We start from the raw sequence: 23,443 nt of genomic DNA, 5'->3' as shown, positions 1-23,443 counted from the left end.
TAACGATTAATCCTATTATGATCAAAACTCTATATTGCATAGGCACAGCATCTCGTATAACACATTTGCTTACCTACATAAAGCAATCTTTCACCTACCGTGACAAGATTACAGAGTAAATACCTCTAAATTACTCCCATATTTAATGGCAGAACAGGAAATATGTTATATGATTTTTTTTATCTTTACCTTAATCAATCTTCTGTATACATTACACAAGAAATAACTGAAATCTAATAAGTAGCTTTGGAAATAATAAAGATAAATTTCATAATTTGCAATTTGTAATGAAATGGTACATTACATTCTAAACTGAAGCTTGCTCATGGTTACAATATCATTTAAATACATTTTTTTTAAAAGATGGCAAATAAAATTACCTTCATAAAGATCAGTCATAAAGTAGTCCTACAGTTGTCTTGGGTTGTTTTTTGTTTTGTAAATTAGAATATCAGATCCACTCATTTGTTTCATGGCATCTAGCACAAGATTGGGCCCATGGTAGGCTTTAATAAAAGCAAATCAATACTAATAACTAGCTATGACTTTGAACAAGGCATTTACCTCTATAGATTTTCCTTAACTGTAGAAATAAAGGGTTTGAAAGAGATGATTTCTAGTCTTAACATTCTATGATTCTACCTTCTCTGTCTAGCAGGATGTTTATCACTATGTCTTTTCTAGGAAGGCAGAGGAACAATAGTGGAGAAATAATAGTAGTCCTTTTGTCCTTGACTAATACACAGACACATATATACACAGATTTAGAAAGTGGTTTTCTTTCTTTCTTTCTTTTTTTTTTTTTTTGCTCAGTATTTGGGGCGCTATTTCTTGATGGAAAGGTACACAATATTTGTTCCCCTTTCCCTTCCCAATTCCTTCCCAACATAATACATACAGTTTCTTAATTGATCCCTGACAACCCTGTGAGATAGGTATCTACTACAGGTCTTATTATTCCTATTTTCTGAGGAAATAAATACTGAGCTTTAGAGTGGTTAAGTAACTTGCTCATTAAGAGACAATTATTAAGTATGATGGGGTCCTTCCAACTGTGGAATATATTCTAACCAGATTATTCTATAAAATCTTAATTGATCTCAATAGGCAGATATCTTCAACTTTTAAATTTAGATATTAAGGTCCACTTGTGGTACATAACATCCAGTAGTCCAGGTGAAAATAAAACCACAAATGTCTCCCTGGAAAAAGCCTAACTACATCATTCCTCATTCTTTCAAGGGAAAAATCTGCCTTAAACTTGTCGTTAAAAAACACAATAACGAAGAGCAAAGCAAATGATTTATCAAGCATCTGCAGCATCAAGTTGCAAAAAAAAAAAACCAACAAAAAAAGTTAAAAATAAACAATTTTGTTAAGAGAGTGGTGTTTCCTATGAGGTACTTGTGAAGCAGAACACTTTTTCAGCATTCCAAACGCAACCCCATAACCTTGGGCTTATGAGTCTGAGGAAATTTTACAGCTATAGAAGAAATTTCTAGTCTAATGGTTAATTTATTACAAGGGGGGGGGCGAGTTGAGGGGGAGGGAAGAAAGAGATATGAGAAAAGGTTGAATCTACTGGTCATCCTGCCATCTGGGGGAGGGGTTGGGGGGTAAGAGGGGGAAAATTGGAACAAGAGGTTTGGCAATTGTTAATGCTGTAAAGTTACCCATACATATAACCTAAATAAAAGGCTATTAAATAAATTAAAAAAAAAAAAGAAAAGGTTGAGGAAGTTTGTAAACTTAAAAAAAAAAGTGCATTTCAATAATTCTAAGTATTATGAATTAAAAATTATTCTGTGGAAGGATCCACGGGCTTCGACAGACTGCTAAAGGAGTCAAGGGAACAAATCAGATGAAGAATCCTGAACCGGTTCAGGGCCCTCCTTTTAAAAGATGACCAAAACAGCCTATAGCCTAAATGCAAACACGGATCCTCTGACTCTAAATCTGTCTCTTAAAAAAAAATGCTCCAGGAAGTCCTCAGGAAATTGACAGAAGGCACACGCAGTGTTTTTGAGCGAGGAAGAACCGGATTTTTAGTCCAAATTGAAGGATTATTGTATCAAAGGCAATTCCTCTCTCCTCCTCCGGGATCACCCGTTTAGGCTCCCTCTTCATACGGGGCTCACACTCCAGCATCCCTTTCCCCCAGCCCTCAAAGAAAAAAAAACCACACACATATACTCACACAAACACATTAACCCGTTTCAACATCCGGGTCCTTGTCCTTCTTTCTTTCCTCTCCCCGCCCCCTCTGCTCTCTCACCATTCGGGTTCCCCCACCGCTTCTACCTCTGCTCCGGGTAGAACGAGGATAACAGAGTTTCACACCGCCGGTCTCGAAGCAGCACTACCGTGCCTCAACTTCCTCCTTTATAGTTCACATTGAGGCTCCTCCCGCCGCCAACACGAATCCCTCCCACTGCTTCACTTCGGCACTCTCCGCCCTTTTCAGCCGCCAGCGACGCCGCATTACTCGGTGCGAGAAAATGCGCCATCCCCGTCGCACTGCGCAGGCGTCGCTGCCGCCTCCCAAGTGATAACCAGCTCTGGGCCTCCTCCGTCCTCCACTCCACACCTATTCCCTGCACGCCGACGCGGAGCATTAGGGGTTTTGCAGTCTTTGGCCGTCGGAGGCTGGGGCTTGGCCTCCGATGTTGGACTACAACTCCCAGGAAGCTTTGCGGCGTAACTTTCTGTTTCCATAGAACTGGTGAAAAATGGCGTCGGTGTTTGTATCCCGGGGACCAATAACGAAAGGGTGGAGGCGGGTTCTAAAGATCACCAGCCAATCGCAGGCCTCCTAACGGGCAGTCTCAGGAAGGAGGGTAGATAGGGGCGGGAGGGAAAACGAGGGGAGGGAACAAGGGGAGGGGAAGGGGGATCGGGGGAGGGAGGGGGAGTGATGTTTGCCCGTCAGTCGAGTCCGGAGTGAGCAGCTCAGACACCGGATCGGAGTGGAGACCCTGAGCCGCTGCCGCCGTCACGGCCACTGTCTGGACCAGTGCCGGGAGGGAGCCGCAGAAGGTCCATCGCAGTCTTTCTCTGGAGGGGGGCCCGATTTGGGGCCCGGACTCAGCGTCCGGGAGGGATTTTCCTTCGTTCTTCGCTCCCTCCCCCCCAGCGAGGGAGCCAGAGCGGCCGCCAAACAAAGGTACCAGCCGCCGCCGCGGGAGGAGGAGGAGGAGCCGCGGCCGCCGCCGGACCCGTGGCCTCCCCTTCCCCCATTTCGCCCCCCAGGCCCGCTCCCGGTCGCAGGCTTCGGGGTGGAGAAGGGGAAGGGGGCTCGGGACGTGACGGGCTTCAGCCTCTGTGCCCAGCCAGGTAGGGACATTTTCTTGGCTGGGGAATGCGGCGGCCGGAGGGGACACGGTTCGGGGCGGTCGTGTGTCTCCGTATTCCCCCCACACACACTCCGCCCTCCCTCCCCAGTCGGGAGTAGAGGGATCGCCACCCCCGCGGCTAGCTCCCTAGCGCTGGGCCCTGCCTGGCCGGCCCTCGCTATCGCCGACTCGGAGACTCGTCGTGTCTCGGCGAAGCGGGGAGAAGGAAGGGGCGACGGGCCTCGGAGTCCCCCCCCCCCCCTCCGGGAAAGGGACCCCGCAGTGGGCGCTCGCGCTGCCAGACTCCGGCTGGGCAACCCGCTTCTGGGGGCGCCGGCCTGACGGCCCCGCTGTGGTGCAGGCTAGCCGGGAGGAGGAGGAGAGCCAGCGAGCTCGAGCTCGGGGCGGGGAAGGATCCGGGGCCGGACTCCGGGGTTTGTTGTGACTTTCTCCTCTGACAGAAATGGCGTCATTGCCGGAGACTGGGAAACTCTGCCGGGTCCGACAATGGGGAAGCGGCCCGGCCCGGGGGCGGTGGGGGGTACCGGAGGGAGAGCCTGCCCTGCCGAGGGCGAGAGCCCCTGCTCGGGGGGACCATCCTTCCGGGAGGCGGCGGAGCGAGAGAGGCTTGGGGCGGGAGGAGGTTTGAAGCCATTTCTTCGCCCCCCGCCTACGGAGAATGGGGTTCCTGGGGTGGTGATTCGGTGTCTTTTGTTTCCACCTCAGGTGCAGGTGAATTCTGTGTCTGCGAGAGGATCGCGGCCGCTGAATCGCCACCATGAAGGTAAAAAAAGATTTTATCCAAGAACTCTCGGTGCAGGGGGTGGGGTGGGGTGAGGGGGAAACCGGACGTTCGGGGGGCTTTGAGGGGTAGTCAGGGATCTTTCGGGGTGCATGGAGAGAGGTGTGTGCTCGTGGGCTCGGTGCCCGAGTCCTCTAGAGCTCGGGAAGGGGATGGGGGTCAGAGCTGGTGCATTGTAGGCTGGGCCTGGGGACTGGAGTTGGAGTCTCCTTTTCTGGGGGATACGGTAGCAGAGCCTCACTTAATCTTAGGATGAGCCATCTTTTTTGGAGCATTTCTTCCCAGTGAGCTACATAAGAACAGTCTTTTTTGGCATTGAGAGAAAACACTTTTGAGAAGTGTGAAAGCACATCAAGTAATGCTACCTCACTATAAACTAAACATTGTCATTGTTCTATCAGTTATTAGAGCTAAAACAAAATTTTATCTTAAATTTGGGTTTTTAAACAGATAATTGCCCCCCCCCCAAAAAAAAAAACTATTCTTTGAACTGTATGAAGTGAGAATTTGATTTGAAAACTGCTGTGTGACTTGTATTTTATTTCTAGGGACACAGGGTTTTGTATATGATGAATAAAAGCACAGTCCATAAAATACAGGATGTTTTTTATCCTTTTGGATTTGCTTATTTGTTTGAAGATAAGATAGCCATAGATGTCTCTGTTACTTTCTTTACCTTTTCAGCTTAGTAGATATGTGTTGAATATTGACATGTGTACTTAATACATACTAGAGAAAAAAAGAATTAGAATTTTGAATCATTTAGATTCAACTGGTGGTACCAAGCCTTAGGAGACATTTTTCTTTTCTGTAAAAATTCAGCTATGCTTGAAAAGGGTGGGTGTGTTCATAATTGGTTATAGTAATGATGCTACAAATTGTAGTAGGTTAAAATTTAAATGCTAGCTACTTTAAGAGGCAGTTCATTCGGTTCAAAATCAAAACAATTTTTAAAAATGCTGTATTGGAAGTAAGGGTTGTATTTCTGAGGTTATGGAAGGAAGTAAAAGCTGTGACCTTTTAAAATTCTGAGAACTTTGTAGTATATCCAGTTTTTTGCTAGTTTCTTGGGTTTGTGCTGTGTGTATATGTATGAAAAGGTTTTCATTCTTCCTCTCATTTCATGTATATACACAATAAATAAATATAATTTAAGATAAAGAGTATATAAAACTAAATGTATCTGTATTATCTGGAAATATACAAGAAGAGGTGCATGATTATAATAATGACACTGGGGCATGTGTTGTGAGACCAGTAAAAGTGAATATATTAAGAAAATCACAATTCTTCCACAATGGTCATAAATTTCTTGGGGAAATGTTGGACTGAAAAATACATTAAGTTAAAGAATGGAGCAATAGTAATAGATAATTAAGAAATTTTTTGACAAGCAACTTTATTTTAATATTTCCTGTTTAACTGTCACTCTTAAAAAAAATAAAGGTAGGCTTTTAAACAGTTCCATATAAGTGCTAGAACAAAATAAATTATACTTGGATGTTTATAGTTGCTTTTAAAATGAAATTGTTTTTGCCTAACCAATACCAATGTTAAAATGTTTAATAATTTAAAATGCACTAATTTTACATTTGTTGCTGTTTCTGGTATCAAAATATAGCCCTTCGTTTAAGAAGAATCATGGCCAATAATATTGTACTTTTTTCAAATATAAACTTTAACTTTTTATGTACAACCTAATTTTTAATGTGGCAAGTTAAGATTTTAGCTATTATTTCACTTGTGATTTAAGCCAATGTCAAAATCTTCGCATAATTTTTTCATCTGTGCCCCTGATTTCTATGATTAATAGCATTTGAGACATTAGAAACCAAATAAATTTGTACTTTCTAACAGTTACTATATAACTTGTCTATAATAAGGTAGAGGAAAAAAAATGTAATCGTTGCTAATCCGCAGATTTGTAGGCAGCACTTATAAATATATAATTCTTGGTTCTTTTTGTTTTGAAATGTCTTAGAAAATTGGAATAAACACATACACACACATGCATGTTTTACATGCTATCAGCAAAACATTTTCCCATTGTAATACTGTGAAGTATTTAAACAAATGAAGTCCTTTTATAAGCTGATATACTCCATCTTGTGATGTTAACTTGACTGTGTGATTATGGGAAATGAAATCAGATACCTATAATACAAAAGTATTTTGCATTTTAATAAATAGTATAAATGTTATATTAAATTTATATTTTTCTGATTCCCATGTTTGATTTTTTGTTGTCTGAATTTCTAAGACTAGGAAAATTGTGTATTATTGAAATCCACAGATTAGCTCATAACTGTATTTTAATCACTTTTAAACTCCTTTCTTACTACCCTTTTAATATAATTTATAGAAAAAACAATTGACTTAATGTGGCCCTCTTCCATATTCTGATAAGAGGTTCTTATAAATAAATTAGAATTCAAATGTGATTTGGAGGAATGAAAACAAACAGGAAGCCTTTGTTAATTCACTATCTTATTAGCCCCTATATGAGCCATTGTTAGTTGTTTCCTTATAAAATTTGGGTCCAAAATAAAGCAAGTGTATGATGTGGTAGATGTCTTTTTAAGGAATAGGTAATTATACAATTAATTGGATTTTCTTTTCTCTCAATGAATTGCTAACTCTTGGGTGAGTCCTTCTAGTAGAAGTGAGTTGTCCATAATGAAGAAATGCATTTTTGCACTTTAGCCTTATAGCCTTGAAGATCTTGATAGTTTTTACCTGATGTAATTGAAAGATGGGTACTGAAAGATGTTAAAATTTATTGAAGCAATTATGTTTTAGTAAAAAGTATAGGATCTGGAATTGGAAAACCTGGCTTTGAATCCTAGCTCTTTTATGAATGATCTTGAGCAAATAATTTTCTATGTGCTTAAATTTTCCCCATTTATAAAATGGAAATAACAGTATCTCAGCTTTAATCTAAGTGTCAAACAACTTAATGTAGATAAGACAATTTATAAAATTGTAAGGCATTTTATAATTATCAGCTTTTATGATGTTTATACTCTTCCCCTGTCTTTGTTTGAGGTTGGGACTTTTGTAACTGTGTGATCGTTCATCTAGAGACTAGTGTCCTTACATTCCCTGGCTTCCCATTAGTTTTAGTATGTGGAACGTTTAGAGTTGAACAGTTCTAGACCCTAAATGGTATATCACCTTTTGCAGAATGCTTTGTTCCAAGTTGGCTCACTTGGTAGTCTCATGCTCAGAGCTGTGGTTTTGAAATTGGCATTAACATTTAACTTTTGAGAAGTATTGATAGTAGGTAAACTCTTACTTTGTAAAATATGTTGGAGCAAAATACAAACATATGATTTTAAGTGATTTCAGGAATAGTGCTATGGTAACTTCTGGAAAACTTAGCAAGAACTTTAAGTGGCAAGTAATGGTACATTTTGATACTTGACAAATTCCATGAAATGAACTCCAAAGTTTTGTTTTTCACTAATACTACCTTTTTGGCTACCAAAAACCCCAAAAGTTAGGATTGTTGTGTGATATTTATAAATTCATGATCCAGTTTATTATCATTGTCATAGTTGGTAAGGTATAATGTAAAATTCTTTCATTTAGTCATTTTTTGCATCTAATATTGAAATGATTGTAAATTATTGAGCTTATTTTTTTAAGATGAGATTTAAATATATTATCTAAAATGTGCAAATCATTTTTCTCACTAATATCTAATTTTAAAATGTGTATATACATATGAAAGGAAAATGTTGAATATCTGATGGTGTGTTTTTCTGTTATGAAGAACATTATGACATATTTATCTTATCTCTAAACACTACATTAATCTATTTTTAAATAAAGTAGATCATTGTAATGGTATGTTAGTTTATTTTAAAAGGAAGAATTTAGTTCTTATCCTGAAGGAATAGATTGATCTCATTGTCAGGGAGCTCCTAAAAGTGCAGTGTTCTACAGAAGTATCTTGTTTCTCTGATACATGAATTGTAAACAAAATTGAAATGTCAATTCTAGAATCAAGAAGATGGCAGAAGGGAAATAATCATCAAATTCACTCCATTTTTCTAATGAATGGTTAAACAAATAGTTATTTTTTAAAAAACTGAAACTGTGAGTTCTCAGTAATAGAACGCCTTTTCTCAATGCAGATGGACCCCTTTTCTGCAACATGAGTTTTAGAGAATTCCTTAGGGGCACTAAAAAGTGAAAGTACATGTCCTAGATCACACAGCCAGGATGTGTTAAAGGTGGGACCTAAATCCAGGTCTAACTGGTTACAAAGCCTACTCTTTCTAGACAGTCAATAGAAGCATAATAAGCACTTACAATGTGCCACTCTGCTGTAGCATGATCCTCATGAAATAATCATAAAGATTAATGTTTTTATTATTACTTAATTATTACAAAAGAGAAGCAATGGATTTAATCAATCAATGAATCAATCAGTGAATTAAGTACCTAGATTCAGACCGGATTCAAAGACAAAAATTAAACAGTTCCTACCTTCCTGGCATTTTCATTCTATTAAGGAAAACAAAATGTACATATGTAAGGTTATATGAATTCTGTTCAAAAGAAGTACCAGGTAATTTTTATTGTTATAAGGAATGAGGAGACTATCAGCTGTTGGCATGTAGTAGTTCAAGAAAGGCTTCATGTAAATGGTGTGTGCAAGATCTGAGTTTGAATTATGTCTTCCATACTTAAACACCAAGCAAGGTTTTTAACCTCTTTTATCTTTTATTCATCTGTAAAGTAATGGTAGTTATACCTATAGATCTTTGTGAGAATAAAATAAGATAACATAATGTAAAACATTTTGTGAACCTTGAAGCCATGTGTGTCACTTATTATACAATTGACTCTTTGAATTGATAAGATGAGGCACAAAAAACTGTGATTAATAATAAAACTAATTAAGACTTTGGAATGCCATCCAGATACTACCATCTATATCTTGAAATTCCTGATACCTATAGGTATGGTACTAAATTTTTAGTTTAGGCTTATTCTTGAGATCAAGTACCCAGTTTGCTGATAATCCTGACATTTTAGGTGATGAAATACTTATATTATCTTGTATTACTCTCTAGAATATGTTATGATTTATGTATTGTGGGAAGAAGTATCAATACTCATGATTTTAAACTTCAGTGCTTATTTCAAGATACAGCATATACTGTATATAATGATAGGGAATGAGACTCGTGGTTGTGTTGGGCTAATCATGTTTAAAAGGCTTTTTCCCCGATAGCTGTCAGGGACATGATTGAATCCTTTTCTGTCTGAAATTGTATACAAAAATAATATCACAGGGTTATACTATATTTTTAAAGTGAAATATGTTTACATTGTGTAGATGTCCTCAAAAGTAGAATCATGATCAATTTTCATTAAAAATCACATTTGGTTTTTTATCATTTTAGTTATATGACAATCTTTTATCAGTCAGAGATGAAGATTGTGACTTAGTAAGCATGTGAGCAAATGCCATTTAGTGAACAAATTTTTCAGTGCTTTAAAAGAACTTTGATTTAGGGCTCTGAATTTTCCCTTTATTATAAAATGACATTCTCTCCATACCTTAATTAGATACATTCTCATAAATTTTTAGAACCAAGGAAATTAAACTGACAGCCAAGCTTCTGGTGTTAATCCTCTCAGAGCTTATTCTTGCTGGTCCTGATAACATTAAAAACTTTGTTGCATGTGTAGCTTGCTGACATGGGAGGAGAACCCAGTGTTATCTTTATAATAGTTTGAAGAACTAGTAAATTAAGACTTAGTTAAAAATCATGTATTTGCTTTTTAAAGAAAAAATTTGAATAAAATTTGTCCTTTATAAATGGTAGAGTGAAAAAGAATTGTTCAGTATTGACAAGTCTTACTTAACCTTTTAATTTACTGAGTTGCTTTAATCTAGTTTGCTTACCAATTTAAAGTACTATTTTCTCTCCTTTAAGTAACTTATCTTCCTCCTCTTCCTTCCCTCCACCTAATGGCTCTTTGATAAGGAACTACATGAATTGAGACATTAAAGTAGGTTTTTGGAATGATATTGAGGTTTTAAAAATTTTTTTCCTTTTAAATTTTGGTGGGTTTGACTTACTGCACTTTTAGAGATTTTGGATATGTGATTGTGTTTGATGGATTTAGAAGTTTGTTAAAAAGTTCTTAATGCAAAGCAGTGATAATTTTCTATTTTACACAAACTTTGATTTCCACTTAAAACCATTCTTGCACTTTCTGAAACTTTATTTTTAACTAAATTTTCTTGATGCAAAGAAGTTTTAACGATTACAGTACCTGCTATTTCTAATCTAGTTTACTGCAATGTTTCCCGGATGTCAGTATTTACTGTGTAAAGTAAATCCTTCCAAGTCTAAAAGTTAGCTCTTGGGATACTTGAACCATTGAACTTATTTCCTCTTTTTCTTATTAATTTCTTAATTTAATATGTTTCTAGCCTAGCTTATATAAAGCAAAAACATTTTCTTCCTTCAAGAGATCAATATCAATGTTCTGATGTGGTAGTGAGTCACCTGAAGCTGGGCTAGCACAGTGAGCTTGTGGGGGTGGGGTAAGTGACTTTTGGGGCCCTGCCAAACTGCAGAGACTTGACTAGTGCAGAGGAGAGTGGGAGAAAGCAGATTAGCTTGAAGACACCAGCAACTGCTGTTGTCAAAGTTAAATTATGAGAGTTTAACTTATGTCTTGCTTGGATAGTTGAAAAATCTTGCTTTTTAAATATTTCTTAGCATATGCTAATAGTGGTATCTCAAGGTTGTCCTGGCTGTGCTATTATCATCTTATGGTTGATGGAAATTGTTTTTGAATCTTTAAAATACAAAGGAATTGAGAGTTTTGATTAATGTTTTAAAATATGGATAGTACCTGTTTTTGTTTTCCCTCAATTTGGTATTCTGTTTGGTATTCTAAAGGAGGGAGAGAGAGGCATGTGGGCAAAAGCCTGGCTTTGGACAATGAAAGATTTGGGTTTAAATCTTACCTTTGGTATATATACTAGTTTTGTGACTTTGAATAAGTTACTTTATCACTGGGTGTTCTAAGTACCTTTCTAACACAGTAAGTTACTCATGAGTACAGAAAGAAGAAATCTGAATCTGTGGAGGGATTTTTCATATACCCACAAGTCTTCCACACAGATGTAACCATAAGACCTAACAAGAAGGAAGAAAAAAATAACACCCCTGAACCAAAAAGGATCTGCTCTATTGAAAGCAATTGTTAATTAACCAATCATTTTTAAAAGTTCTAATTTATAAAAGGAGGGACAAGTTATTCTAGAATCATAAACCAAGGCTTGACACTTCATCAGTGCCATGATATTATAAATGAGAATACCAATTGTGATGCTTTTACTATTTCATGATTTATATTATAATTTCTCATTCTCATACATTACTACATGTATTTGTGAGAGCATGGTATGATGGGAAAAAGCCTGGATTTGGAATCAGAGGACTTAGAATCTGTCATTATTATATGTGACTTTGGGCAAATCATTTAACTTTTCCAGGCCTCAGTTTTTTAACTTATAAAATGAAGGGTCTTTTGTCCTCTTAAGAATCCTCCTAGGTCTAAATTTTGAGATCCTAATATGTCATAGGATTACTATAAATTGGAGTAAGAAATAAATTGTAGTCATAATTTTACAAGGTGATTGAGCAATCTCTATGCGGAATCCTAACTCTTCCTGCTGCTCAATCCCTTTCTTTCTCTCTCTCTCTCCCTCTTTCTCTGTCTCTCTTTCTCTCTCCCCTCTCCTCCTCTCCTAATCCCTCCATTCCTCCCTGTTATTATTCTCCCTGCCCCCTTGGGTAGCCAAAACTATAATGGTTTATTTTGGAATAGAACTCTCAATCAGTGGCATCCTCTGACAGTTTCCCATGATATTATGCATATGAAAAAGAAAAATTTAACTCTTTAGTTATTATCTATTTCAGGGTAGGTCATTTCAGTAAATATATATTGATATACTTATCATGGTCTAGAAGGACTGAGTACTTGAGATACAAAAAAGGTCCCAAATAGCCCTGATCTCAAGGATCACATATTTTTTATTATATGAACAACATATAAATAAGTAGATACATAAAAGCTATATACCCAGTAGATGAAAGATTTGCATTTCCCTGGGTGAGATATAGAGACTTAAGAAAGGATTTCTGGAGAAAATGTGAATTTGAGCTGAAAGTTGAAGAAATTCCAGGGAAGCTAAAGGAGGAGGGAGACAAGAGAAAGCATTCTGGTCATTGAGACAAAGCTGAAAGGTGAAGTTTCATGTGTTGGGAACAATTAGGTCAGTGCATCTGGACTGTAGAGTATATATGTAGAGTATCACATGGACAGGTTGTGAGAGGTAAAAAGGTAGGAAAGAATTGGCTCTAAACATCAACCTAAAGAACTTTATATTTGACTTTGGAGATGATAGGGAACTACTGGAGTTTACTAAGTAGGGCAGTGATGTCAAATTCAAATAGAAATGGAAGCCACTATACTGTACCTAAGGGTCCCTGTGGACCAAGTATTAACTTAGAAAACCACATATTAAAATTATCTATATTTTGTTTTTTTTGTTAAATATTTACCAATTAACTTTGAATCTAGTTCAGGTCATATTTAAGAGAGTTGGAGATGTATGTTTGATAGCTCTTAAATAGAGTTTATAACAGAGTAAAACCAGTGGTTTAGAAAATTCACTTTGGCAATTGAGTGGATAGATTGGAATGGAGAGATGCTTGTGGAAGATAAACCAGTTGAAAGCTATTGCAATAATCCAGGTGAGAGGTGATGAAGAACTGTACCAGAGTGGTGACGTGGTGAGTGAAAAGAGGGGAATATAAGATGAGAGATGTAAAAGATACAAATGGCAAGATTAGGGAATAGAGTAGATAGCAGGGGGTGACAGAAAGTGAAGACTTAAGGGTTTACACCGAGGCGGTAATTTTGTGTGACTAGGAGAATTGGTGGTATCCACAATGATAATAGGGAAATTGAGAAGAGGGGAAGACTTCTAGGGAAAGAGAATGAGTTCCATTTCGGATATATTGAAGCAGTTCAAGATGTCTTAAAGGTAGCTAATGATGTAATGCTGGAATTTGATAAAGAATCTAGATTTGAGAGTCATTTTCATAGAGAAAATAATTGAACTCAACAAGTAAAATATGATAGAGGAAGAAGAGAAGAGAATTCAGGACAGAATTTTGAAGGACACTTTTATGGCAGCATTTTGAAATTTTTAAAAATTAAATTAATTTTTTTCCTGAAGCAATTGGGATTAAGTGACTTGCCTAGTATCACACAGCTAGGAAGTGTTTAATGTCTGGGACCAGATTTGAACTCAGGTGCTCCTGACTTCAGGACTGGTGCTCTATCCACTGTATCACCTAGCTACCCCTAAATTTATTTTTTTTTTAATAAAAGCTTCCAATAAAAGACTATTGGAATAGCCTTGAATCACCTCATTGTTGAAAAGAGCCAAGTCCCATCACAGTTGATTGTCCATAATCTTGTTATATAATGTTCTCTTGGTTCTGATTTCACTTAGCTCAGTTCATGTAAGTCAAGAAAAGAAGCCTACTCACTATTTCTTATAGAACAATAATATTCCATAACATTCATAAACCATAACATATTCTGCTATTCACTAACTGATGGATATCTAACTCATTTTCCAATTCCTTGCCACTACAAAAAAAGACTACTATAAATGTTTTTGCACATGTGGGTTCTTTTTTATGATTTCCTTGGGAAACATACACAGTAGAAAGACTGCTGGATCAAAGCAGCATAATACACAGTTTAATAGCTGATTGGGCATAGTTACAAATTTTTCTCTTGAATGCCTGGGTCAATTCACAATTCCACCAACAATTAGATATTTTATTTTTAAAGATCTTGACAACTTTTATATCACAGAATATTCCTATAAGTCGAATAGGCAACATTTTTGTAATCTTATGGATGCAAAACATATCCAGTGAGATTGAGTACTTTGCTCATAGACCTTTAACCGGCAGTAAATCCAGGATTAGAATTCTGATTTTCATTTCTGTTTGTAAAACTAAACTAAACTAGCCTCTCTGGCAAATTACTATTGTATTTTATGTGAATGTGACCTTCTAATAATTCACAGTATTTGTTGGGGTCAAATGTTAGTTTTGTAAAATGAATGGAATTTTAAAGATATTTTTAAATTTAAAAAATTATACTTAATCTTTAACATTTAATGTTTACTTTATCTGCCTAGTTTAATGCTTAAGGAAAAAAATTATTCACATATGTTATGTAAACATTTTCTCAGTTGATTTCTTAAAAATCAGAAGAAACCACATGATTACATAATAAAAGTAACTAATAAATATTACTTATATAGTTTACATAAAGCATTTTACCTTAATGAAAAATCCTAGCTTGCAAATTTTAAGGTTAGAAGAGAATATTATTTAATGGTCTTGAATTATTAAGAAATCTTGGAATCAGGCATTAAAGAAGTGGAGATATGTCTTTTACACATATTCATATAATGTCAGAGATCAAGATCATACAGACCTGTTATTTAGAAAAGTAAATGACATCTAGGACAGAGAGCTATTTAGTCTTCTCTTAAAATCCTTTCAGCTCTTAAATCTTTATGTATTTATTTTTTAGTTCTAAACATTCTTAATGTTCAGTCCTTCTTTCTTTAACATCTTTCTATGTTAAGGTCATAAATCTTTTAAATATATCATCTTTTTTACTTATTTGGATTTGACATTACTATTTCATTTTTTTCTCTTTATTATAAAAATTTTCAAAAAACATATCCACATACATTCTCTTTGTCAAAAAATAAATAGAATTCTTGATAATGTAGCCACAGTTTTTAGTATATTTAACTTTGATTCATAAGACCTTGCTTCGAGTCTCAGTACTATTATTTGTTAGCTGTGTGACCTCAATTCAGTCCCTTCACTTCTCTGGGCTTCAGTTTCTGATATTGATAGATATTGGGATATAAAATCTCTCAAGTCCCCTCCTTCTTTAAAATTCTCTAATCAGATATAGCCTGAAAGTGTGGTGAGTTTTAATTTGGTAAAACCAAAAGCTGGACTACTTTTCCCTTCATATTATTTCTCTTGTTGATTTTTCAGTTCCCATGAATTTTATGCTGACAGCTCACAGATCTATCCAGCCAAGTGTCTCTCCTGATCTCCATTATTGTACTCAGAAACATCTTTGTATGTCTAGACATCTAAACATAGATATCTTAAACTTAACATGTCCAGAACTGAATTTATTCTTGTACACGTTAAGGCTCTACTCTTCTTGACTTTCTTATGACACTTGTTCATTCTCTCAGTTACTCAGACTCAAAACCTATTTATTATCTTCAACTCTATACTCTCTTTAAACCCCTTCTCATCTCCTTCTTGGTCCAGTTAGACATTGATTCTTCCTCCCATTATAAATGTCCCCTTCTATCCTGATACTGCCAATATTCTGGTACAGTTCCTCATCATATCATGTCTAGACTAGTGTAGTCTTCTGATTTGACTCTTTTCACATTCACCCTTAGGTTCCCCTCTCCACCTCTTAATCCAGTCCATCCTCCATTGATTCAGATATCAAATTGATCTTCCTAAAATGCAGGTCTGACCATATTACTCCCCATTCAGTAAAATCTAATGATTCCCCTTTACCCTCAGAATCACATATAAAGGTCTCTGGCATTCAAAGCCAAACATGTCTCCCTTCTCCCTGTGTAGTTTTCTTACAGTTTCTTCTCTTCCATATCGTCTGTGATTTAGTGATACCGGCCTCCTTGCTCTACATAAGACATTTCGTGTCCTGACTGCATTTTCACTGGCTATCCCTAATGTCTGTAAATCTTTTCCTTCCTCACCTTTGTTTCCTGGCTTCCCTGAAGTCCCAGGTAAAATCCCACATAAAATCTTTCCTGTTCCTCCTTGGTATTAATGCCTTCCCTCTGTTGATCATTTTCAATCCTGAATGTTTTATTTGTATATATTTTGCATGTTGCCTTCCCCATTAGACTTTGAGAGTAGGGACTGTTTTGTTTTATTTGGCCTTTCTTTGCATCCCGTGTTGAACAAAGTGGTTAGTATATTGTTCAGTCATGTCTGACTCTTTGTGACCCTGTGAACCATAGCATACCAACTCTGTCCATGAGGTATTCTTGGTGATTTGCTAATTCCTTCTCCAGTGGATTCAGCAAACAGAGGTTAGTGAATTTTCCGGGATCACCCAGATAGTGAATGTCTTGAGGCTGGATCTCCCCCACTCTAGCCAGGGCCAGAGCTCTATCCTCTGAACCACTTAGTTGCCTCCAAGAATATAGTAGGCGCTTAATAAATAATGTTGATTTGACTTGGTAAACATACCAATTAGTTAGAATCTGTAAGAATAGGAAGAGGACCTGTGGTAGGGAACTTGTTGAGAAGTAAAGTCCTCTTAAGGTAGGTTAGCCCCTTCTCTGCAACTTGAAGTTCTAGAAAGTAGCTAAGGTGCTATTCTAATATTAAGACATTAAGAACTTAAGTGACTTGCTCAGCACCATTCTGTCATTTGTGTTAGAGGTAGGTTTTGATCCCAAGTCCTTCCATAACTCAAGGCTTTGTGTCTCACTGTCTTTCTGATAATAATTGATGACAAAAGGTAACTTCTTGTGTATCTGTAACCTATATAACTATTTTTATCATAATATTTATGTGCACACAAATATTTATTACATTTCCAGGAATTTCTGATGTTTTCCTTATTACAATAATGCCATATTTTGAAATTTAACTTATAAGGAGGCTCAAATAATCATTATATTTAACAGTCATTATAAAACTGTCTTCCTCTCCATTTATTCATGGGACATTTTTGAGACTTGAGATTAATTTTGATATTTGAGAACTTTGACAACTCAAAAGAAATTTGAGATTAAATTTCTTGAGAATTGTATATTATCTGACTTTTTTTTTCAGCCTATGGTTTATTAGAAACAATAAACTGAAATTATAATAACCAGAGGAGAATGAAAAAAAGTGAAAGCTGAGTTCTGATATTTAAGGAAAGATAGATACTAAAAAACAACAACAACAACAACAACAACAACAAAAAACCAAGCAAGTTTTATATTAAAAATGTTCAGTTGATGACCATGAGTTTTCAATAAAAGATTTTGTTATATTCCATATCCATTATTTCAAAAGTCAGGTAAATATATAAAGAAATATCAGGTAAGTCTATAAAGATTATAATATATATATATATATAATTTGTAACACAGCTGCTTGTATGTTGTTATCCCCTAATAAAGATTGTAATAAAAATCACAACTTTTTGGAGATTAAAGGTACTTCTGTGGCAAGCTAGTCCTCTTTACACCTGTGAAAGAAAACCCTCTAAAGCATATAGAATGCTCTTGGAGAGCAAGGGACTGTTTTTTGCCTTTATTTGTATCCCATGAGATTATCTCAGTGCCTGGTACATAGTAGGAGCTTAATAAATACTTGTTGTCTTACTATCAATCACTGTAGAACAATAGGTGTTCCATTTTAGCTATCATTGTATTTTATTTTTGTTGTTGTTTGCTTGATTTTTCTCATCTTGTTTTTTTTCCTTTTGACTGATTTTTCTTAGGCAACATGACAAATATGGAAATATGTTTAGGATTGGCCATGTTTAATCACTATATTGGCTTGCTTGCTTTTTGGGGGAAGAGAGGGAGAAAAATTTGGAACACAATGTTTTGCAAAGGTGAATGTTGAAAACTATCTTTGCATGTATTTGGAAAAATAAAATACTATTTTCAGAAAAATTGTATTTTAAAATAGTAGCATAAGTTGTAGAAAAAGAAAGATTTTAAACTAAGGATGTTAACATGATGTGAAAATGATTTAGGTGGATATAAATTAGGATGGATAGTAGTATGATTTTAAATAATCATAATACCATTGAATTATAGTATATAATGTCAGTGTAGCACATAAAACCATCTAATCACATTTGTTTAGTCATGTCTGACGCTTTGTAACCCCATGTGAAGTTTTTTTGGTAAAGATACTGGACTGGTTTGCCATTTACTTCTCCATCTCATTTTATCGCTAAGGAGATAGAGACAACCAGAACAAAGTGGCCTATCCATGGTCACATGGTAATAAGTATCTGAGGCTAGATTTGATCTTGGAGGTACTCTGCAAAACTGCAAAATAAATAGATTAATATCCATCAAATGCCTGAGGATTTTTAAAAAAATAAATATTTTTGTTTAACTTTACATGTAGGATCATCAAAGAGAACATTATAATAGGAATGAACTCAAAGTTGTTTAAAAATACAATTAGCCTAATTTTATTTTTTAGGTAGGTTCATGAAGTTGGTCTCTTAGGTAACTGAGGAAATTTGGTAAACTCGGGTCAGTAACTTGAATTTAGCTTGGAAGTCAATATTAGGGCAAGATATTAGTGACTCGGGTATTTCACATTGAGTGAAGCTATGCTGCTATTGCTTTCTTTTTTTTTAACTGGTTATTATAATTACAGATTTGTTTTTTGGGTTTGGGTTTTCAATGTCATTAGAAGTAAGTCATAGAAACGTTTCAAAACTCCCTTGACTCAGTCAATGGACTTCCGTGTGATATAGGACATCTTCATACTCAACATTTAGATCAGATAGAAATTTCTGAAATTGTCTGTGATTTAGTACATTTATCTCTAATGAAGTTAACACAAGATACCACAATTTTCATAACAGAGTCCTACTCCAGTGATTTACTACACAGCTCTTGTTGGTGGATGAGGCAGTGAATGGCTGTTGGATGAGAATGGTTATGTTTGTCCATCTCTTGGCTAATGCAAGCAATTACTCCTTTCTTAGACCCCACCATGCTAGGAGCACCATCAATTGTCATGCTGGCTAGTTTTGCCCAGTCCAGCTCCAAACCATTCATAGTTTGGCAAACCTTTTCATAGATATCCTCTCCTGTAGTTGTTCCTTTGATGCTTTGCAGTGCAGCAAGCCCTTCTATGACTTCAAAATAATCATATGTCCCACAAATAAAAATTAGAAGTTGTGCAGAATCACGAACATCATTGCTTTCGTTGAGTGCCAAAGAAAAATATGAAATTTTTTTTATGGAGTTTTGCAAATGCTGATGCAGATTGTCTCCCATTTCTTCAATCCTCCATGTAATTGTAGATCCTGAAAGACTCAATGTACTAAATAAATTGGCCTTCTGTGGATATATCTCTTTGGCAACAGAAAGAAGCTATTCTTTAACAAATTCTCCCTCCATGAATGGTCTGCCAGTGTATGCTATTAGCTTGGCAACTTGAAAACTTGCTTGTAGTGATGAAATATTTAGCTGCTTCTGCTTCGCAAAAGTATTTTGCTGAATTGTTAATGTATTTTTCAGTTTTAACATTTTATCTTTTCTCACTTCTCCAACCAAACAATCCTATTTATTTTTATATTGAGTTTCATAGTGTCCATGCAAATTATATTCTTTGAACACAGACATTATATTCTGGCATATCGACATACAGCTCTTTCCTTGTACTGCATGAAAAAGTAACCATAAATCTACTGTTCTTTGAATATCCTACACTCCGAGTCAATTTTTCTTTTTCTTGACATCATTATTTCCTAGGGGATTCCAAATTGCTATTAGTAAAATACCTACACACACACATACACACACACACACACACACATATATATATATATATATATATATATAAATATAAGATACAGCGCTACAAAAACAATATACCAGCAATAACTTTGCCCACACAGAGACATACAGACTGCAATGCCTAACTTCCTCCAAGCTGCCTCTGCGCTGTGATGCCTCCGTTTCTCACACTCTCTTTCCCGCTCTTCATGCTCCTGCTTCCAACCTTCACTGCTGCAGTGAATTCCCCCTGCAGTGGCCATGACATACATAGCATGCATTGTACATCTCCCACGCCTGTCTATTGTGGTGGCTGCCATTATTGTACAAGGCCGTGGGCCGTCAGTTCTCCATCTTCTCCATCTCTCTCCCTTCCCCACACCACACACACTGGCCTGGGAACTCACCTCACCTTGGTATCACCTCACACTCTGTCTCCGCTGCTTTAGCCAGTGCCAGAAGTGTGTATTGGTAACCAAGTTTAGGTCCAACGTCATTTCCGGTCTTATTTTGCCATAACCCAGCGGGCGGCATAAACGTCCTTAGCAGGCCACATTTGGCCCGGGGCCATAGTTTGAGGACTTCTACTCTAGACTGAGTATAAACCAATCATTATATTACCAAGAAACCATTATTTGTTGTAAGATTACATCAGTCATATTGAATTTAGTTATTAAGCACCATGCTAAACTATATAACCATTGTCTCATCAATTCCACTTAGTACCTTGTAAGAATTATTGTTTCAAGTTCAGAGTTCTGGCCCATAACAGAGGAATGAACAAAACAAATCTAAGCCATCTCTCTTCTACTTTCGGCCCTTTTAAATACTTAAAACAGTTGTTTTCTTCTTGCCTCCTCCCTTCCTTCCCTTTCCCCCAGGTTTTTCTTCTTTGGTCTGTCTTTAATTAGTGTGTGGCTTTGGATAAATCATTTCATATCTCTTGAGTTTTAGTTTCATAATATATGAAAGAGGAGTTGAACTAGATATTGATGTGTAAAGATAATTTGAGCACTAAAAATTTAGTATTCTAGGAAGAGACCTAGAAGGGAAGGGCCCTTTGTGGGATAATTGTGTTTCCTTGTTCTTAGTTTGGAGAATATTGTCCCAAGAGTATGGAGTTTGAGGGAAAACTATTTCACTGTAGTGAGAATTTTTATACAAATTAACATTGGTTGGGTCATCCTGCTCACCGTATTGCTGAGAAAGCAAGGTTTGTCTGCTAGTTCAGGCTTGTTAAAAATTTGCCTCAGCGAGCAGTTGAAATGATTTCTCAGTGCTATGATTGTACAAATATTCCTTTCATCATAGATTATAACATGCTTGTTTTTAATAGGTACCAATTGATTAAATATGGTTTGTTAGTAAGTAAATAAAGATTGGTTTGAATTCCTTCTTCTGTAAATGTTTTATATGATTATATATCTGGAATATAAGCAATTTAATGTTTTAAATTTATAAAAGAATGGGTTTACTTTTTTTCAGATTGCATCCCAGTTTTGTTTCCAAAAATGTAATGCAAAAAATACATTTTATTAACTAAGAGATTGTATTCCAGGAATACACATCACTGTCAAAAACTTTATTACCAGGGATAGAAAGAACATAATATGGAGAGGTATTCATAGCAACATACAGACTTCTAGAACATTATTGCCTTCTAGGAAGGTACTCTGTCTCTGTTTTGCCTCAAGGTGTTTGCTTATGTTTTTGTCCCTTTCTCAAAGGATTATTTGCTGGGCTAGTATGTGAGCCAGGAAGACCTGGCTTCTATTCCCAGGTGGGACTAGCTATGTGAATCCCAGGAATATGGTTTATACTTATCATTTATAGTCATAAAAATTATTGATTTCTCCTGCCTTCATTTCTCTTTTCAGAGAATATATTTTGAGGAATATGGGTAGGCATAATTTCAGTGGTATAATTTTATTCTTGAAATACTATTGATTTTAAAATGTTTTCTAGTACTTAATATGCATTCTCAATTCAAATGACCTTAAATCTATTTTACAAGGAATTCCTTATGTTCCTCCCTTTTGGATTCCTTATTTTATTCCCAACATAAGCTATTCTAAGATTTTTCTGCCTTTCTCATGTCCCCCATACCTCCACATCCTTCATTTCTCTTAGTTTCTTATGTCTTTTTTTGAAAAAAAAAAATATTGAGGCCATTTGACATGTGCTGTCTTCTCCTATTTTTCTTCATCTCAGAATTTTTTGTTGTAATTTCCCACTCTGTTTTTCTTAATTTTAGTATCTCCATCTCCCTCCAATGCTTTTACATTGGCCATTTATTCATTCTGTCTATGATGCATTCCCTCTTTACCTCTAGCTCTTTAATATGTAGCTCAGATACTATCTTCTACCTGATTCCACCCAACTGTTAGTGCTTTCCCTCCCAAACTACCCTATATTTGCCTATCTTGTACTTATTTGTATATATATCAATTTTACATTTATATATTTTGCATGTACTTGTTAAAATGTAAGCTCCTTGAGAGCAAGAAACCGATTTATTTTTGTGTCTGTGTACACTTTAGTACACTGCATAACACTTAATAGATGATTCATACATAATTGTTAATAGAAGCCATAAGAGAACTTCAGATTTGTCTCACAGGGATTGTTTTTGTATCCCTAATACCTAGCACTTAATGTATTTATTCATTCATTTCCCTATTCTTGCTAAGTAACTAGGCTGTTTTTTTTCCCACATATTTCTTTGATGACATCTTTTGCTTTTCTATCATAATTTCCTGTTTGCAATAAGTTATAGCCAGCTTACTTTTGTTTCTTTGGAGTCTATAGTATATCATGTCTTATAGGCTTAAAATACCCCAAAGTATTGTTGCTTCAGGTAGTTGCCTGTCTCATCATCGATAGCTGATAGGTGGTTGGTGTTGATGGTGTTGAAGATGGAGAGCCCTGATGGAAGTAAGCAGAACCTGTGCTTTGAGGGTTGCTGTTGTTCCCAGGGTTCTAGGTAAGAGTTTTCTTTCATATTTACAATTCTATTTCTGTATTTCTGTCCCATAATATATATTGTCCTCTTTCATCTTCATACTTTTTATTGACTGTAATTAGTTGTTTTCCCCCTCTTTTAAAAACCACTTTTAAAATTAATTTTTTTATTCTGAATTGAATGAATACATAAAAAGAATTCTACATACAAAGGAAAATAGAAAAAATATTATATGGGAAGCTTTGATTTTTATTTATAACTTACATATAATAAATTCAACATAATTTGAAAGTTGCTTTTATAGGTTTCCTTCTGAACTTCTCTTTTGTGCATTTTAAAAAGTATTTTCAGTGATTTTTTTCTTTTGGAAAATATTATTAGCTTTTCTCATCCATTCTCTCTCCCACCGTTAAGAGAAAAAAACAACCCTCATAGCAAATAAACGGAATAAGTGCCTTTTTATTTATTTACTTATTTATTTTTGCTGTATCCAAAAATGTATGTTTCACTTTGTACCTTGTTTCCATCCTTTTTTTTTTTTTTTTTGGTGCTTAATAGCAGCAGCAGGCATTAATCATCAGTACTTCCCCAGAATGGTTTTTGATTATTGTTTTAATTATGTCTTAACTCTTTAAAAGTTGTTTTTTTTTACATTGTTTTTACTGTAT

General features: G+C 35.9%; 2 protein-coding genes across 14 annotated transcripts in view; one reads left to right on the top strand and one right to left on the bottom strand.

Moving 5' to 3' along the window:
* The window catches only part of GGPS1 (geranylgeranyl diphosphate synthase 1), a 42,122-nt gene extending 39,494 nt beyond the window's left edge, over window positions 1–2,628 (bottom strand). Inside the window, exon 1 of one of the 3 annotated variants that reach the window (XM_003767801.4) lies at window positions 2,198–2,628. The gene's annotated coding sequence lies outside the window, so the exon portion shown is untranslated. The remainder of the gene's footprint in view (window positions 1–2,197) is intronic. The other 2 variants (XM_012547944.3, XM_012547945.3) reach the window with 2 other exon arrangements.
* Window positions 2,629–3,077: 449 nt separating this feature from the next.
* ARID4B (AT-rich interaction domain 4B) overlaps window positions 3,078–23,443 on the top strand; it is a 177,875-nt gene continuing 157,509 nt past the window's right edge. For 6 of the 11 annotated variants that reach the window (XM_031966933.1, XM_031966925.1, XM_031966930.1 and 3 more), the window contains exons 1-2: window positions 3,291–3,333; window positions 4,059–4,116. In XM_031966933.1, the coding sequence (XP_031822793.1) occupies window positions 4,111–4,116 (6 nt within the window). In that variant the 5' untranslated portion in view covers window positions 3,291–3,333; window positions 4,059–4,110. Of the gene's footprint in view, window positions 3,164–3,290; window positions 3,334–4,058; window positions 4,117–23,443 lie in introns of those variants that run through there. The other 5 variants (XM_031966927.1, XM_031966924.1, XM_031966922.1 and 2 more) reach the window with 3 other exon arrangements.

The sequence above is a fragment of the Sarcophilus harrisii genome, chromosome 4, assembly GCF_902635505.1.
Source record: "Sarcophilus harrisii chromosome 4, mSarHar1.11, whole genome shotgun sequence".
In the NCBI taxonomy this organism is placed as follows: domain Eukaryota; kingdom Metazoa; phylum Chordata; class Mammalia; order Dasyuromorphia; family Dasyuridae; genus Sarcophilus; species Sarcophilus harrisii.
Note: the sequence above shows the minus strand (reverse complement) of the source record. Positions and strands in the feature narration are given on the sequence as shown.